Raw genomic sequence first — 18,467 nt, forward strand, 5'->3', positions numbered from 1 at the left:
TCACATGCAGGCACACATACACATGCACAGACACAGTACATGCAGACACACCACATGCACACACAGACACACATGCACAATTTTATGGCCGGAATTATGTCCCCCAAAAATGTGTTTTAAGTCCTGACCTCTATGCTTGTGGTTATAATTCCATTTGAGAATAGGTTGTCTTTGTTAAGTTAATGAAGCAGGACTAACGTAAGGTGTATCTTGAGTCAATCTCTTCTGAGATATAAAAGAGATTAAACAAGCACAGCAGCAAGCAAAGATGAGGTAAAATAGATGCCAAGACACAAGGACATCTCCAGGGAACCAGGAAGCAGAAGCTGAAGAGACAAGGACCTTCCCCCAGAGCCCAAAGAGAGAGAAAGCCTTCCCCTAGAGCCAGTGCTCTGAATTTGGACTTCTAGCCTCCTAAACTGTGAGAAAATAAGTCTCTGTTAAACCCACCCACTTGTGGCATTTGTTACAGCAGCACTAGATAACCAAAAATTTGGTACCAGGAATGGGGTGCTGCTCCAACAGATACCTAAGTATGGACACTGTTTTGGAATTGGGTAATGGGTGGAGGCTGCAAGAGTTTTAAGATACCTAATAGCAAAAGCCGAGATTTCTTTGAAGCTACCATTGGTAGAATTTCGGATGTCAAAAGCAATTCTGGTGAGGGCTCAGAAGGAAGTGAGGAGAGGGATGCAGAAAGTTACTATCGTTTTAGAGAATACACACGATGCCAGTAAAAGAACGTTGCTAGAAATGTGGACCTTAAATGTGCTTCTGGTGAGGCTTTAAAACAAAATGATGAACGTGATTGTACAACGGAAGAAAGGCAATGCTTTTTCATGCAGTGGCAAAGAACTTGTCTGAATTATGTTCAAATGTTTGGTGGAAGATAGAAGTTGAAAGGATGAACTTGAATACCTGGCTGAGAAGATTTTTAAGCAAAATCAAAGTGGCTATGTGGTTTCTCCTTGCTGCTTATAATAGAATCCAAGATGAAAGAGATGGACTTAAAGATGAATTATGCGTGAAAATAGAACTTAGAGGTTGTACAAACTAAGTACACATGTCCTGGGATATTCACCAAGGACATGGCTACACAATCTTTTGTCAAAGAGACTAAGCCTATGACTGATGGATCTAACCAACTACCACAGCAGAAGCCCCCAGTAGCTTAGACTGAAGGGGACAGAGAAAAAAGAAAAAGAACATTGTCTGCCTCTTGGAATTCTACAGGCAGGAAACAGGCCAAATGAGCTACATCTGTTGTCCTCCAAAAAGAGAAAAGGACCATTCCTGGAGCAGCTCAGAGACCAGAACTGCTGGAAGATGCATGGGAAGCAGGGCCTTCTCAGTTTCGAAGGGTGGAGTCACAGCCTCCTAGGTTTCAAAGAATTGATCTTCAACAACTTGGTTCCAGAGGGTGGGGCTATCACTCATCAGTGCCAGGGGGATGGGGCCGCTGCCCGAAGATTGGAGGGGGGGGGGCTGCCATGCCTAAGGGGAGAAGAATGGGGCCTGCTGGAGCCAAGGGGGTAGAGTCACCACTCAGATGAACTAGGAGAACGTGGCCAGCCAAAGCCAGGAGAGCAAAGTTGCCTCCCCATTGGGTATGGAAGGAGAAGCTGAAGCCCAAGGCTTCCACCCAGAATCCAGAGGGCAGGGCCATTACCCAGATGGTCTCAGAGAAAAGAGGATTATTTTCGAGCTTTGAGAGCTAATGTAATTTGTTCTGCTGGGTTTTGGACTTGCTGGGTGCCCGTTGGAAATCCTGGTGATATAGTGGTTAAGTGCTATGGCTGCTAACCAAAGCGTTGGCAGTTCGAATCCACCAGGTGCTCCTTGGAAACTCTTTGGGGCAGTTCTACTCTGTAGGGTTGCTGTGAGTCAGAATCGACTCGATGGCACTGGGTTGGGTGCCTGTTATCACTTCCTTCCCTCCAATTTCTCCCGTTTGTAATGCAAATATCTACCTTGTGCCTGTTCCACCACTGTACTTTGGAAACAATTTGTAGTCTAGATTTACAGGTTCACAGATGAAAAAGTATTTTGCCCCAGGATGGCATACGCCTAATGTTTCACCCATATCTGATACAGATGATTCAGAAAATAAGATCTTGGACTTGTATTTATGACTTTTAGGATGATGTAACAGGGTGAACTGTGTTTTACAGGTGGCAGTTTTTGAGGGCCAAAGGATAGAATGTTATGAACTGAACTGTGTCCCCCCAAAATGTGTTGTAAATCCTAACTTCTGTCTGTGGTTATAGTTCCATTTGTGAATGGGCTGTTTACGTTAATAAAGCAGGATTAATGTAGGGTGTATCTTGAGTTGATCTCTTTTGATATACAAAAAAGATTAAATAAACACAAACAGAAATGGGGTAAGATAGCTACCAAGACACATGGAGATCTCCAAGGAACTAGGAAGCATAAACTGACTCAGAGACAAGGACCTTCCCCCAGGGCTGGCAGAGAGAGAAAGCCTTCCCTTAGAGCCTATGCCCTAAATTTGGACTTCTAGCCTCCTAAACTGAGAAAATAAATTTGTTTATTAAAGCCACTCACTTTTCTGTTACAGCAGCACTAGGTAACTAAGACACACGCACAGGCACATGACGTACATGTACACATATAAACATACCACACACACGTGCAGACACACCACACACCCCCTCCACAGGCAGAGCCCCCCACAACTTCATTCCACTGGCCACCAGGACCTCCAGACTCAGGTTTACTTCTCCATCCACCCTGACCCCCGGGTGTCCCTGGTACAGCTTCTCCCCTGGGGTGCCAGCTGTCCACACACCACGTAGACCAGGGGCAAGAGCAAGAGGAACGCGTTGCGTCTCGACTGGTGGGTCAAGGTGAAGACTCACTGCCCGCAGGCCCTAAGCCTGGGCTGGAGGCAGAGGCCCCGGAGGAGCACGGCACCAAGCCACAGGGTCCACGTGCCTAGGAGGCCAGCCCATGCGTGAGGGGTCATCACCTCCTTCAACCAGCAGTACTGCAGTCCCTCCAACATGCCCTCCAGCCTCAGCTGCTCTCCCTCTCATCCTCCCCGGGAGCATGCCCCACTCAGATATGCTCACTCTCTTTGAAGCTTGGTCAGCAGCGCCACAGAACACAAGACATGCAGCCTTTCACCCCTGCGGAAAGCCCTGCACTGTCAGCACAGCACACAGGTCCGGGTCTCACCTGATCCGGAACATCGTCAGCCAGTAGTTCAAGGCGTTGAACACAGCCCCGAGGACACCCCCTGTGACCAGCGACCAGAGGGAAGACAGAGAGCACAGGAGGGACTGGGTGCACTCAGACTGCACCCACACTGCCCCAATGCACCCCAGCACTGCCTGTGCACTCTGACACCACCCATGCACCCCACCACTGCCTGTGCACCCCAACACCACCTGTGTACCCCAGTACTGCCTGTGCGCCCTCACATTACCCATGCACTCCAGTACTGCCTGTGTGCCCTTACACTGCCCATACACCCCTGTTCCCCAGTACTGCCTGTGTGCCCCGACAGCACCCACGCATCCCAGTACCCGCCGTGCACCCTAGTACTGCCTGTGTGCCGATACCACCCACGCTCTCCAGTACTGCCCATGTACCCTCTAACACCGCCTGTGCCACCTGACACTGACGACACTCCCCAATACTGCCTGTGGGCCCTGGAGTGGGAGCGGGGCTTCTGGTCCTCTGGTGGCAGAAAGCCCCCCCAAGAGCTGTGCAGAGGGACCAGGGTGAGGCAAAGCCTGCAAAAGCCTGTCTGCACCACCACACTCAGAAGGAGACTCCCTCACCCCCCAAATGCTCGCCTCCTCAGGGGAGAGCTTTCCTAGAGAAACACATGCTTCCCAGACCCACTCAAACTTCGGGTAAAAGCCCAGATTCTCCCTGTGCTTTTCCTTTTATGGAGAGAAAAGGAAGGGAAGGGCCAGGGAACACAGCCCTGGGCTGCTGTCCTGCAGAGGTCACCTGTGAGCACATACTGAGGAGCAAGGATGGAGACGTGAAGGGATGCGCCAGGGAACAAGGCCTCCGGGCCGCTGCTCTGTGGGGGGGTCCCCCGTGAACACAGACGGATGGATAAGGAGGATGGATAGGGATGGAGCGGCCTCCTGGGTGCCCCTCTCTGGAGCCCCTCCCTGGCCCTACACCCACACAGGAGAGGCCCCAGCCCCACAAGGTGCATCATCTCAAGAGCAGCCCCAGGAAGGCACCCCCACAGGCAGCGAGGGAGGGGCAGGGGCTCACCAACAACGCCCATGGCGATGAAGATGGGGATCTCGTGGATGGTGTACACCATTTTCTGGGCAGAGAAAAGGGGAGTAGAGGCTGTGAGGATGTGGGGGTGACATCACAGATTTGCCCATGCACTTTGGAAACTCCCAAAATATTTGTCACTGGGGAGCAGGTGGCAGGGGCTGACGGAGTGCGTCCTCCTCACACACCAAATGGCCTCTACTTTTTTGAGGTGTTGACCACTTCCTGACCAGAATTTATGACCTGTAAGGGGTGATTTGGGGCGCTGCCAATAAGGCAGTTGGGGAGCAGCGAGTGGGAGATGGCACTGCTGGAACATGGGGTCCCCACCCTCGTCAAGGACTCCAGTGCATCCTTGTGTGTGGACCTGCCAGGGAGTGAGTTCTGAAGCACGGGGGTTTTACAGCACGTGGCCAACCACCCTGCGAGGGCTGGCCTGAACCCATTGTTGCTCTGGATGTGGAGGCTGCCCATGCGCCATCCTGAGCTCACATAGCTCGGGACACACAGCTGTGTGTGGCAGCTGGTCCACTGCCAGACCCTCTGCTGCCTTCCTGGCCCAGGGGCAACAGGGCGTCCTAGCCTGCAGTCTGCTCTCATGAGCCCTTCCCTGGCAGAGCATCTCACCTCCAGGAAACTGGAGCTTATAAACAAGGGCCCAGATCAGAGCTAAGAGCTAGATGCTTCCAAAAGCTCCAACCTCCCGTGGGGCCTCGAGGATGTGGCCCTGTACCGCAGAGTATGGCATGTGGAGCAGCAGGGCAGCCCAGTAGTTACCTCAGTGTCGAACCTCCCGAAGTTGATGAGGCCTGGGCTGGAGAGGTCCCATATGTTCCCATGGTAGATGCTGAGCACAAAGTTCAGGGTGAAAGTGGAGATCATGGAGGCAAAGAACTGGGCAGGGAGATAGCACCAGGGACCAGCGTCAGGGCCTCAGAAGACCAAGAGCCCAGATCATGGGAGTGGGGCCAAGGGAGAGGGGGCTCAGGGGGAGACCCCACCAAGGGGAGGGAGGGACATGGTGTCAGGCTGGCTGGGGTACCACATGGTCAGAGACGGTGGCTGGGCAAGGTTGGCCCCTGGCCACGTCTGGATGAGTGATGACAGTTGGTGTGAACAGGCGAGAAGGGTGTGCAGTTTGGGGTCCACAGATCCACTCTATCCCACCACGGGAGCCCAAAAGGGCGGTGGGGACACAATGGCCAATTTCCAGGACTAACAGTAAGCTCGGTGGGGAAAGGACAGCCAGCGCTCTGAAATCAGATGACTGGGGGAGGGGTGCATGGAGCCCTGTGGAACCCAGCCCCAACAGAAGGACAGGCCTGAGGCCCTGACACTGAAGGAGAAGCCGGGGTGAGGACCCCCAACTTGGATGAGGGGTGGGCGAGGGTGGCACTTACAATTCTCCAGGTCAGGAACTGATTCCAGAAGGAAGCGCCTTCCTCCAAGCTGAATAGGACGCCGCCTGGAAAGGCCAGGGCAGCCCTAATATGCACATGCCATCCCCAGGGTTGCAAGGTGGACCGGGGTCCACGCCCAAGACCCGAGGGAGCTGGGGTCTCGTCAGTCAGGAGCTGTCAGGGAGCAGGGGTGTGCCCACTCCACAGCCGCCACCTCCCACCGTCCCACAGTGACCCATTCATAGCCCACAATGCACAGGGAGCTGATGCCCCAGGCACATCCCCCAGCACATGGGCAAGTCTCCCCCATAGCCGGGTGGGGCAGAGCTACCCTGAGGGGCAACGAGCTGGCTCCTCTTACCCACGGGGGCCCCGAATGCGGCTGAGACACCAGCCGCAGCTCCTGCAGAAACAAAGTCCCGCTTCTCCGTGTCTCTGCGGAAGTATTCGAAGATCTAGAGCGGGAGCAGAGGAACAAAGGGCTCACCCAGGCCCTCCGAAGCACTGCTCTCAGAAGGAAGGTGGTCGTCTTGTACCACCAAGACAGGAGGGAGGGAGAAGGAACAGGGAAGGGACGACTCAGGGGGTTCATGGACCAGGTCCCATGAGGACTCTTATGGGGTTCCACAGTCTGCCAGCTGCATGGGTTAAATATTCCGAAAACTGAAGCCAACGCGTCCCCCCCACCACCCCCACAAAACACACACAGCGTGTATCCTGCAAGGGCTTTCACTTCAAAGGACGACCAGTAATGGAGGCTCTGCCACTGAAGGGTTCGAGGCTGTGTCGAGACCACGGGGGAGCGTCAGAGGGGCAGAGCAGCAGGGCCCTTGGGGCAGGCGGGGCCAGGCCCGCATAGCAGGAGCCACAGGAACGGTGTCCTCGAGTGCTCTCTCTGCCTGGAGGAGCTCAGGGAAGAGCCAGTAGGTCCTGGGGAAGTATGTCCCTGCAGCAGGCACTAGGCCCCCAGACGCCACAGCCTTACGCCCACCTAGGTGTCCACATTTGCACCGGGGCGGGTGGAACCCACCTTGAAGTCGCGCTTCAGCGAAGTGGACCTGCCCTGGGAGATGCCGGCGGCAATCACGGAGCCCGAATGGATCATGGGCCCTTCCTGAAAGGCAGGGCACTCAGCGAGGTGATGGCCTGAGCTGCTGCAGGCGCCGATGGGAGAAACAACGCTGGGAGGGGTGGCACAGGTGCATTACCTTTCCAACAGCCAGGCCGCCCACCACAGACAGGATCACCCCTGACACCTTGATCACCAGGGTCTGGGACATAAGGAGAAAGAGTGTCATCTGTGACTGAGACAAACGCTGAACTGGGGCCAAACTTGCACCGGCAACATGGCCATGGTCAGAGGTGCCTGTGGTACAGAAGCCACAGCCAGGCTCTGGCCCCCATTGGCTCCATCCCCCCTTCCCGCATCTTCAAGCTTACCCTGTGCCCCATAGTGCATGCCACAACCAGCTGCAATTACCTGCCCCTCCCCATGCCTCCTGGTCATTTCCTGCCCACTCACTTGCTGTACTCTGGGGCCCCCCAGCCCCTTCCCAAGCCCACATGCCCCATGTGTGCTGCTCCTGCACAACCCTCCTCAGGCCATGGCAATGTGGGGCACTGCCCCCGGCCACCTCATGCCTACCTTGAGCCGCACCACGTGGGGGATCTTCACCCCGTTGAGAAAGCACTTGATCTGGGGGATGCCGCTACCCGCTGCCACCGGCTGCAAGAGTGAGGGTCTACACTGATGGGGGAAGCCCAGCCTGGCCGAGGGAAAATCCCTTGTCCTCCCCTCTCCCAGGGGGTCCATAAAAGACACAGAGAGTGGAGACAGAGGAACCCATGTTGCGACGGACAGAGGCCACGGTGGGGATGTCCCCAGATGGGGGGGCTCATGTCATGTGCCAGAGACAGGCCACTACGCTGCACCTGCAGGAGCTTCTGGACGCAGCCCCTTCTCTCCCCAACACACCAGGATGGGGGTTGAGGGGCAGAGAAGAGGCAGGCCCAGGGGAGAGGAGGACTCTGGGAGATGGGCTGGCATGAGAGAGCCAGGAGAGGCCCAACCTCGGGCCACTGTTTCACCTGTGAGAGCCGGGTTCCAGCTCCTTCCTCCACCTGTACCTGGAATGGGTCTGTCCTGCTCCTGAGACCTTGTCACCAGAGCACCCTGACACCTAGCTCCCGATGCCTGCCATTTGCAGGGCCCTGGCTATGTGTGGATGTGGTGCTTGCATGGCTGTGGCAGTGGAACAGAGGCAGTAGTGCTGGGGGCCTGGGCTGTGGAGACCCAGATGTATTTTTTGTTTTTACTAAAAACATTATGTCCACACAATGATCCTGCCACATCTAACCACGAGACCCCTCATCTACAGAACCACAAGGGGGGAAGTACGTGGACTGGGGGAGTCGCAGCCCTCCACTGAGACCTTCCAGCCCCGAGGCACTGGGGAGCCTCATACCTCAACGAAGGCAACGATGAGCGAGCCCAAGAGCACGAAGGCGGAATTGAGCGTTGCCCACAGCAGGAGGGAGAAGGACAGGCCCCCTTTCTCCGTGAACTTGTCGATGTCTCCACTCGTCAAGGAAGGCAGCTCACCACAGGACCTGAAGCTCCCTACCCACCCGCCTGCCCCCCTACGTGGCTGGGTGGAGGCCCGAGCATGGCTCCTGGCTTGATGGACACAGGCCCTGTTGGGCCACAACCGACAAGGCGGCCAGAGGGCCCTGGGCTCCAAATATACCTTCCATAGACATCACACAACCTGTCAGAGCCCTCAAGAGCACGGCACATTGCCGGGCTCAGCAGGCCCCTGCCCACAGGGAAGGCCGTGCTGTGAGGTCCATGCTGGGTGACATGGCCCAAGGATACTGTCCTTGACAACCCTGTACTTGAGCCCCGCCAGGTTCTCCACCACAATGTCGATGAAGCAGGCCACCAGGCCGGTGAGGATGCCAATGAGAGCACAGATGACCCAGCGCTTGATCTCCACCGTCCGGAAGGCCTGTGCGGGGGTGGGGGCCCGTCATGGCTGCTCTGGTGATGGCATGACGAGCTCAAGCTGCCTGCAGGCCCGAGACCCTGAAGGCCACACCGTGCACAGCATGCTGTGCTTGTGACCCCGAGAGCCACAAAGGGCAGCTCCACCAGAATCTCACAACAAGGCAGCTGCCAGAGCCCACCTGGAAAGGGGCCCTATGGGGTGGGGGGCCCAATGGGGCAGGGACCCTGCAGGGAAGGGGCTGGCCTTCCCAGCAAACTCATAGTCAGCTACTGAAACATGTGCCACTGGATCTGGCATCTTGGCTACTGTGGCTGTGACCTGTACCGGGGGGCCAAGCAATACCCGTGCAGGGAAGAGCAGGAACAGGGCTCCAGATAACAAAGTGTGGCCTAAAATGCTAGGCAGCAGCCGAGGGAGCAGTGCCCAGGCCTTACTCACTGTGTGGTTGATGCGCCGCTCCTCCTCCAAGAACAGCTGATTCTCGCTGTTGTCATAGTCCAGGCTCTGTGGGCCATGGTGGGGAGACAGCAGGTCACCGTCAGTGCCGGCTGGGGCCCAGGGCCTGGGGATCAGTGGCCCCAGGGCTGGACAGGTTGGACATGCATGTGAGGGCTCACCTCATACTTCAGGGAGAGCAGCTTCTCGTTATGCGGGATCTCCCTGGGGAAGGGCTGAGGAGGGTCCATTCCCTGTAGAGGGAGGGGAGAGATGCCCACATGACCAACAAGACATGAGAAAGGAAGAGGGACACGTCCCCACGCACCCCCTGGAGCCAGCAGGATCTTGCCATCAAAACCAAAGACCTCACAAGAAAACTACAGACCAATACCCTTTTTGAATGTGGGTGCAAAAGTCCTCAACAAGATGCTGTAAACCGAACCCAGCAATACCGTGAGCAAGTGGGGTTTGTCCAGGGACTCAGGTCTGGTTTAGCCAATCGATGTGACACCCCACAGCAAAAGAACAGAAAACAAAACCCACACGGTCACTTCAAGAGACACACCCACACGGATGGCTATAACAGCAAGTGTTGGCAAGGACGTGGGGAAATCAGAACCCGCATCCACTGCTGGTGGGAATGTAAGCTGGCGACTGGCACAATCACTGTGGAAAACAGTCTGTTGGTTCCTCAGTTACACATAAAGTTACCACATGACCCAGCAATTCCACTCCTAGGCACGTACCCAGGGGACCTGAAAGCAGCAACGCAGATACGTGCACTCCAATGCTCATAGTGGTACTGTTCACTACAGCCAAAAGGTGGAGACAGCTTAAGTGCCCATCAGTGGATGATGGACAAACACGATGTGTCCATCTGCACAACAGGATACTATTCAGCCATAAAGAGAAACAAAGTTCTGGCACACGCTACGACATCCTCACATACCCCCAGGTGGCCCAGCGCCCCCGGGACGCCCAGCCCACGACGGCAGGGCCAAGGAAGCAGGCAGCAGAAACAGGACCCAAGGGCTGTGCAACTGGGCACTGGGTCCCCTAAGTGGTGTGTCAGGGGCTCGAGAAGGGCAGACAGGATGGGGAAAGGGTGGGCGCCCGCATAGACAATCGAGGTTCACAGAGGTAAATCGCGACCAGCAGACTGCTGTCTGCCCAGAGGCTTTAGTAATTCCGCTACAACACGAGTGCTTTCGGTTCCACTCATCTAAGCTAAGGTGCCAGTTTTGCTGCAGGTACAACTTCTTTGAGACAAGGTTACCCTGGCCAAAACACCCTAACGGGAAGGTGAGACACAAGCTCTGCTGCTGGGGGCTCAGAACCTTACCCATGCAGTGGTGACTGCGGGCAGAGGGCCCGAGCGTAAGGTGGGGGCTTGCTCTGGGGATCGGGTGAGTCTACACTGAGGTCAGAGATGCTGCCCCCTTACTCTCTACTGCTGTCTAGCCCCCTGGGAGTCAGACTCCCATCCCCCAGCATGCCACACTCACCCTGGCCTGGCTCTGCACTCTATCTCTGTAGTCACTGGGTCTCAGAGAGCCTCCTGGCTGCCGTCCCCTCGGCCCCAGCAGTCTGTCCCACCACTTGCCCACTCACCGGGTCAAGGAGCTCGTCGTCCAGCTCCACGTTGCTCATCTGTCCAATCCGAAAAAACGCCGAGTGGGGCAGCTGGAAGGAGAAGGGGATGGTGAGGCGCAGGGACACAGGAGTGTGTCACTCTGGGCACTGTCCCACCACCCGTATCCTGTGGGAGTGCTGCACAGGGGCCCACAGCCTGGTGATGAGCAGCGAGGCCCCTAGAGTGGAGACTGGGCTGCCCTCACCTGAAGTTTCCCACCCTCCGCGGGTGTCCCAGGTGACCTCACAGACAGGCTAACAGACCTGCTGTCACCAGGAGGGAAGCCCAACAGTGCCACCACAGCTGAGCCTGCGTCCTCCCAGTTGACCATGCCCTGTGCCCCCACTGGGACCCCTCCCTGCTTGTCCTGGGGGCTTGCTCAGCCGCCCTCATCTCCAGGGAGACTTCTCCAGCGTGGCCTCACTGGGCCCACACTGGCTCCACATGCCTCAATCCACCCTGGGGTGCTAGCGCCACCCTCCCAGCCCAGGCCATGTCTGGGCGTGGCATGCTAGGGAAAGGGTGCCCTGGTCTGGGACTTCTCTACACACATGCACATCTGTGCACACATGTGCACTCATATGCATGAAAACACGCGCATGCACAGGCACATTTGAACGCTCAAACACACAGATGCACAGGTACACATGTGTGCATGTGCATACACACACATGCATGCGTGCACCCACACACATACGCACCCACACCTGCACACAAGGTGAACATGAATGCACATGCATGCACTCATTTGTGTGCACATCCACACACAGGCACACATACAAATGCACACACAGGCATGAATGCACCCACATGCACACGTGCCGCACACATGCACACAGCCAGTAGGATGGAGGAACCAACTCAAACTCCAGGTTTTGTCACCAGAAGATGACCCTGTGGCCTTCCTGCTGGCTGCCAGGCCCACAACCAATGCTCTGGCCCCTGGGGCTCATGGACAGAACTGGGCAACCCTGCAGCCCTACCATCTGAATCTGGAGTCGCAGGACCCTGAGTCCTGGCAGGTGATTACCCCAGATAGCAGGGTGAGACAGCAGGACCTCAATCCCTTGGCCAGTGGGAAGGGGGAGCAGAGACCACCTCCACACGGCTGGGCCCATCCCCCATGGCATCAATGACACCTGCGGACAATGTGTCATCACCACCCAAGGCACTTTCCACTTTGTGCCTGTAACTCTTCTGGCACTTTCCTCAGTAAGGCCACTGTGAAGTCCTTGAGTACCTCAGGCTGTTTTGTGTTGCCAAACGTCAATAAGACAGTTTAGTAAATAAAAAAGATGGATGCTTCTCTTTGAAGAATAATCAGCAATGCCCCCAAACAGATGAGTCCAGAGAGAAATGTGAGGTGCAGGGCCTGTGGCTCCAGCCACGCTCAGAGGGCCTTGCTCTGGCCCCAGCTCAAAGGAAGTACTGGACCAGAAACAGGTTCCAGTCAGGAGGCCTGGGTGCTGCTGTGGTCCCCGCCGCCCAAGTAGGGCTCAGAGGTGGGTGTGCATGCTGGTGTGTGATAGAAAGTGTATCACAGCCCTGCACCAGCCCGGGCGCCACACACCAAGTACATTTCTCAGGGATGTGTCCATGTGGTAGACCGGCCCCAGATGGAGCGCAGACAGACAAGCCAGCTGTGCAGCCAACAAAGCGGAACTGAAAGTTCCCTGTGAGAGGTAGACAGCATGCCTGCCTGCTAGTCGGCCTTCCTGAGTGCAAGGGAAACAGCAGACCGCCCGTCTCTGCTTCACTTATCACTGATGGCAAAACGAACCAGTAACCAGGTGCCCTCAAGTCAACTCTGACTCACGGCGACGCAGTGGGTATCAGAGTAGAACTACGCTCTATAGGATTCTCATTGGCTGATTTTTGGAAGAATATCGCCAGGCCTTTCTTCCTAGCCGTTCTTAGTCTAGAAGCTCTACTGAAATCTGTTTAGTATCACAGCAACACACAAGCCTTCACTGATAGATGGGCGGTGGCTGCACATGAGGTGCATTGGCTGGGAATAGAATCTGAGTCTCCTACACGGAAGGTGAGAATTCTACCCCTGAACCACTACGGCCTCCAACCAGTTGCCCTTGAGTTGATTTTGGCTCACTACAACCCCACATGTGCCAGTGCAGAACCTTTTTTGGTGGTTGATTTTTCGGAGGTGGATTGCCAGGCTTTTCTTCCAAGACGCCTCTGGGAGGACTCCAACCTCCAACTTTTCAGCTGGCAGGCGAGCGTGTTCACCGTTCGTACCCAGAGACTCCATGTTACAATTACATAGATGTGACCACGGGGGGAGACTGGGTGAAGGGTACGTGGGGCCTCTCTCTGCTACCTTTGTAGCTTCCTAGGAATCTACAGTTATATAAAAATTTAAAAGTGCACTGAAAGACCATGGCTGCCCTGCTCTGCATCCTAGTCACTGTGCACCTATGTGCACCAGGCTCTACACTGAACTCTGAGGATGTCGCAGCCGCCTGGAGCCCCCAGGGGTCTCCCTGATCCCTGAGACGCAAGATCCCAGTGCTCAGCCCCAGTATTGACCTGGGCTTCTCACCCTGCTGGGGTCTCAGATGCAGCTTTCCCAAGCAGGTTCCTGGCACTTACAGATCCTGTCCCATCCCTGCTCTGGAGCCATCTGCTCCTGGCTCAGACAGGCTTCTCTTTGTAAGTTCTCAAGACCCTTGCTCCCGCTGTCCTGCCCTCACACATGACTGTGACTTGATGGCTGGCCTCACCCTCCCCGTCCCAGCAGAGCAGGAGCAGTGATACACTTAATAGCTTGGGCCCAGGGATGGGAGGAAAAGCCCACCAGGGTCTGGGCCCAGCTGAGGCTATGCATGAAGTTGGGCCTGAGTGTGGCAAAATGCATTCCCAGCCTGTCCCACCCAGTGATCCCTGCTCCTGCCACCAAGCACCTGAGCAGCCACACCCTGCCTTCAGTAGCGACTTCCAGGCAGAAGTTTTGTGTTGGTGGGGCTGGTCCCATGCCAAACAGGTGCCTACACTGCCCAGCTCTGGGAATCCTGCCACAAACCCCAAGGGACCAGAGGGCGGTCAGGGCAGGCTCCCCCAACCCCAGGTCCTTGGAAAGGCACCCCCAGGGCTGCTGCTGGTCTGGACAGAGAACAGCTTCCCGAAGCCGAAGCTCCAGCACTGGGGAGCATATGGAGCTCAACAATGAGCTTAGCCACTGGCTAAAGCAGGCACCCTGCCCCCAAGGAAAAGCAGCATCCAGACATTAAACCAGATGCCAATGGAGTTGTACCATGAACATAAGACCCAAAGATGAACTACTTCTGTGTTGCTGGTTTGAACACTAACGATGACAACTAACGTGGCTGAGAACGTGTTATGCGACAAGCACTGGGCTCAGTAGTTTACATGCATTAACTCTTTTGCAGCTGAGGAAACCCAGTCACACAGAGGCAGTGCAATTTGCCTGAGACTCTCCATGGTCCGGAGCAGGGCTCCTGGTACAAATGCCTCAGAAGCCTCTGGGGGCATGCGGCACCTGGCCTAACCAGTCTGCCTGCCTCTAGCTGCCCCCATCCCCAGTAGTCTGCACGAGGCTGGGCTCTAGTCTACGTGCTATGCCCTGCGGGCTGGGCCCCACCTCCCTTTCCAGCCTCTCTACCCACACTGCATTCCAACCTTCCACTCAAATGCTGCGTTCAAAGTCCCCTCTGTGAAGCAAGGCCCTTCTCCTGTTCTCAGGGTCCCTCACACAGTCCTCATGTGCCCTGGGCCTATTTCTTTCCCTGTCAAGCTTCCCCATGAGCCTGGAGCTAGTGGGAAGGAAGCTGCTTTAATTCACCTCTGGTTCCAGGCAAACTGCATGTCGCCAAGCACAAAGCAGGTGCATGATGCATTTTCTCACTGTTTAAGAGCAATCAATTGCTATTAAACAAAAACAAAACAAAAAAGCCTGCAAAGATTTTTAAAGGATTGGAAGAGATCAACAAGTTCTTTCCCAAAAAACCCAACTCTTATACTTATTTGTAGCCCTGGTGGCGCAACAAACAGTTAAATGCTCAGCTGCTAATTGAAAGGTTGGCGGTTCAAACCTACCAGTGGCTCTGTGGGAGAAAAGAGCTGATGATTTGCTCCCGCAAAGATCACAGCCTAGGAAATCCTATGGGGCAATTCTACTCTGTCACATGGGGTCACTATGAGTCAGAATCAACTCCACGGTGCCTAACAACAACATACCTACTTGCAAGGAGAAGCAGGAAACCCCAACCACACGGGATCATGAAACAAACCCAAACTTAGCCTCATTCAAGATCTCCAACCTCTCTACCTGCCAACTCTGGAAGCTAGCATTATCCTTTTATCTTGTGGACTTCAAATCACTTTCTTTTAAAACAAGGAAAAAGAAACTTACCAAGGAGAAAATAACAAATCACCCGGGTTTCCACCACCCAAAATTAGCACTTTAGATCCCTTCTCATGCAGAGCATAGAAAGCACTTCAGTTGATTATGTCACTGGAAGGGGGCGAAGCTGCCTCCCACCAGCAAAGAGCCAGTTCTCATCCCCAGTGCCTGATGCATTGCAGGGACTGGGGAAACATTAAGTATAAGCTCTGCAGAAACAGTCCTTCCTAATCTTTAAACACCATACAAGTGGTTAAAGGACAAATCTAGAACCAATGGAGAAAAGGTAAAGCTACCATAACACCAAATAATCAACAAAAATAATCCATTAACTCAAAATTGTTTGTCAAAATGTCATACACACACGCATCTGTCATTCTTGTTAGATGCTAAGGAGTCAATTCTGACTCATAGTGACCCCATGTGACAGAGTTGAAATGCCAAGTCTTTTCTCCCTCAGAGCTGCTGGTGGGTTCGATCCACCAACTTTTCAGTTAGGAGCTGAGCGCTTACCCATTGCGCTAGCAGGGCTCCTCACACACACACACACACGAGAAGAACTAAATTTTACTGAAATCTTTCTCCAAACCTTGAATGTGGTTAAAGACCCACACTACGTTGCTGCCATGCTGGGACATTCCAACCACTCTGGTTTGTTGTTTAGTGCGTTTGGCTGCATATTTCAACTACAATTTCCTGTTAAGGGAAACTGAGTACCAATGCTCAACATTCCTAAGACCACAGGAGTGTCTCTACTGATCCCCATGGATAAGGGTGGCAGATAGAGTTTCTCAGTCACTCTCACTGAAAGAGAAAAGCTACCACTTAAACTGCTAAAATTTCCTGGGATTCAAAAACCCTAAACCCAAACAAAACGAAATTCCTTGTGTATTCACTGTAATTTTCAAAAGAGTCACCGGAACAGAAAACTTGCTCTTAAAACCATTTTGGAAATGTAAAGGAATAAATTTGCTTTACGGCTGCAAAGGACACAGCTGCAAACTCGCTAGTGTCCATTCACGCTCATAAAACCAACTCAGAGTCTCATGCTAAGCACTGCCTGTCCCTCGTGCCCTATTAGTCACATGCCCCAGGGCTTCCTCCAGACCCCAGAATCCCAGGCCGTAGGTTCCTATGCTAAGGAGCCTGTTGGCACAACAGTTAAGCGCTCAGCTGCTAACCAAAAAGGTTTGTGGTTGGGCAGCTCCACAGGAGAAAGACCTGGCAAACTCTTCCCGTAAACATTACAGCCTAGAAAACCCTGTGTGGCAGCTCTACTGTTATATGGGGTCGCTAGGAGTAGTCTGGAAGGAAACCCTGGTGGCATAGCGGTTAAGTGCTACGGCTGCTAACCAAAAGGTCAGCAGTTCGAATGCGCCAGGGGCTCCTTGGAAGCCCTATGGGACAGTTCTACTCTGCCCTATAGGGTCGCTATGAGTCGAAATCGACTTGACGGCAGCGCGTTTTTTGGTTTTAGGAGTCGGAACCGACTTGATGGCGCCCATCAACAACAGGTTCCCACGCTAGCGCTGCCACTTACCCAGCGAGACCTCGGGCAAGTTACGGAGCCCATATGGGGCTCCATTTCCGTATCTTTAAAATGTGGACACCACATCCACTTATTCTGCAGTGCTGTTGTGAGGATTAGCTGGGATTATGTCCCGTAACGCGCACATTAAAACGGGCCTGGCCCACAGAAACCCTCGATACTCGGGAGCCACAGTAGTGTAACTCCCTCACTTGTCAATACCGTAGGCCCCAACGCCAGCCGACGCCCTCCGGATCCTCCCATCGCACTGCGAGGCGGCATCCGGCAGCCGAGGGGAGCCAAGCCTCCGGGAATGCCGCGGAGCCGCCCTCAGTGGCCAGACTGGGGCTCGGTTCAAGGCCTGGAAGTCCCACACGGCCGGAACCTCGGGGCTCGAGGCCTCAGTTTCCCAGGGCGCCCGGCCTCACCTGGCGGGCGGCTGCGGGCCCGGCGCCGTTCAGCAGCGGCGTACCCTCGAGGGACGGCGCCCCGGGCTGCGCCGTTCTCCGCAGCAGCGGCGTCGCCTCCTCGTCGTCCAGGTCGCGGCCGGACCACGACACCTTTTTTGAGACGTTGGCCATTGCCGACCGCACAGAAGAGCGCCCGCCGGGGAGCGCCAGCAGCCGGCTACTTGTTCCCGTGACCCGGCGCCTGACGGCCACATGACATGCGCCACGGCGGCCGCGGAGGGCCTTGCGCTCGCGGAGGCCTCTGGGAGTTGTAGTTCTAGCCCGGCTCGCCTTTGTCGCCTTTTACAAACAGGAACGTCGCCTCTTTACACCTCCTTTCATTTACGCTGATACCCGGGGCTTAGCGCTGTGAACGCCAGAGAGGTGTTACTGGAATTTAACCCGGTTGGGCAAGACAGACTTCAACCACTTTAGAGATAGATTGTTGCCGTTGAGTTGACTTGGACTCCTGGTGACATTGCTCAATCTTATGTCATCGTCATGATCACCAGCGTGTTCAAGTCCAGCATTGCCGCCACTGTGCCAGTGCATCTCACCGAAGGCCTCCCTCACCCTCTAGCCCTCTACTCCACCAGCCAGGATGTTCTCCTCCAGCAGTTGATCCTGAAACAGGCTGCTCAGCCATATTGAAAACCCCAATAAACACCCCTTCCCCCCCGTCCCCCCCCGCGCCTTGTCTTGCTAACCACAAGCTTGTTTTGAGCAGGAAGTCGCAGCAGGTAGTGGCTCCGTCCACTGACTAGCCCTAGTTACACCTTGAAGCAGGCACAGATTGAAATCACATCCTTCAACTGACTCCCCCCCAACCCCCATATATAGGCATGGGTGGGCTAAAGGCAGAAAATTCCCTGAACCAAACCCAACCCCCTGACGCCATTGGAAACAAAAAGCTCCCCAGCCCCCTTAGTCAGGGAGCACTTGGCCTTAAGGTCACTAGACCCCACGCACTCCTTGTATGCGCTGACAATAAACTTGCCACTTCCTGCTTCCGTTGCAATCAGTGTCTGTCTTATTTCAATCAGCTAATAAGACAGGACAAGAACCCGAGTGGCGTTCGGTTACAATCCCTCCTGATGATGTTTGCTGGGTGGAAACTCCAGGTTCTGTTCGGTGCAACTTGGCTCAGCAAATAAAGGAGAGACCCAGGTGGGAGAGTAGAAAGTTACCTTTTTTTTTTTTTGTTGTGCAAGAAAAGGAGCAATCGGAGCTGCTGCCACCAAGACTGCTCAGCGAGGGCAAGGGGGAACGTTACTTTTAAGGGTTTTACAGGTAGAAAGTTCATGAGTTTCATCAGCAACATTTTTAATCATATTACGAAGATGCAGTAGGGTTTACATATAACT

The 18,467-nt window shown here is 54.7% G+C and overlaps 1 protein-coding gene across 3 annotated transcripts in view; it reads right to left on the bottom strand.

Moving 5' to 3' along the window:
• The window catches only part of CLCN7 (chloride voltage-gated channel 7), a 26,004-nt gene extending 8,262 nt beyond the window's left edge, over positions 1–17,742 (bottom strand). For all 3 annotated transcript variants that reach the window (XM_049903302.1, XM_049903301.1, XM_049903300.1), the window contains exons 1-14: positions 17,083–17,742; positions 10,727–10,798; positions 9,295–9,366; positions 9,116–9,181; positions 8,545–8,677; positions 8,135–8,244; positions 7,315–7,395; positions 6,878–6,940; positions 6,700–6,783; positions 6,031–6,124; positions 5,670–5,734; positions 5,047–5,163; positions 4,261–4,315; positions 3,199–3,259 (exon numbers count right to left, since the gene is read on the bottom strand). In XM_049903302.1, coding sequence (XP_049759259.1) covers positions 3,199–3,259; positions 4,261–4,315; positions 5,047–5,163; positions 5,670–5,734; positions 6,031–6,124; positions 6,700–6,783; positions 6,878–6,940; positions 7,315–7,395; positions 8,135–8,244; positions 8,545–8,677; positions 9,116–9,181; positions 9,295–9,366; positions 10,727–10,798; positions 17,083–17,235 — 1,226 coding nt within the window. In that variant the 5' untranslated portion in view covers positions 17,236–17,742. The remainder of the gene's footprint in view (positions 1–3,198; positions 3,260–4,260; positions 4,316–5,046; positions 5,164–5,669; positions 5,735–6,030; positions 6,125–6,699; positions 6,784–6,877; positions 6,941–7,314; positions 7,396–8,134; positions 8,245–8,544; positions 8,678–9,115; positions 9,182–9,294; positions 9,367–10,726; positions 10,799–17,082) is intronic.
• Positions 17,743–18,467: the final 725 nt, after the last annotated feature.

Source organism: Elephas maximus, chromosome 12 (genome assembly GCF_024166365.1).
Source record: "Elephas maximus indicus isolate mEleMax1 chromosome 12, mEleMax1 primary haplotype, whole genome shotgun sequence".
Classification (NCBI taxonomy): Eukaryota; Metazoa; Chordata; class Mammalia; order Proboscidea; family Elephantidae; genus Elephas; species Elephas maximus.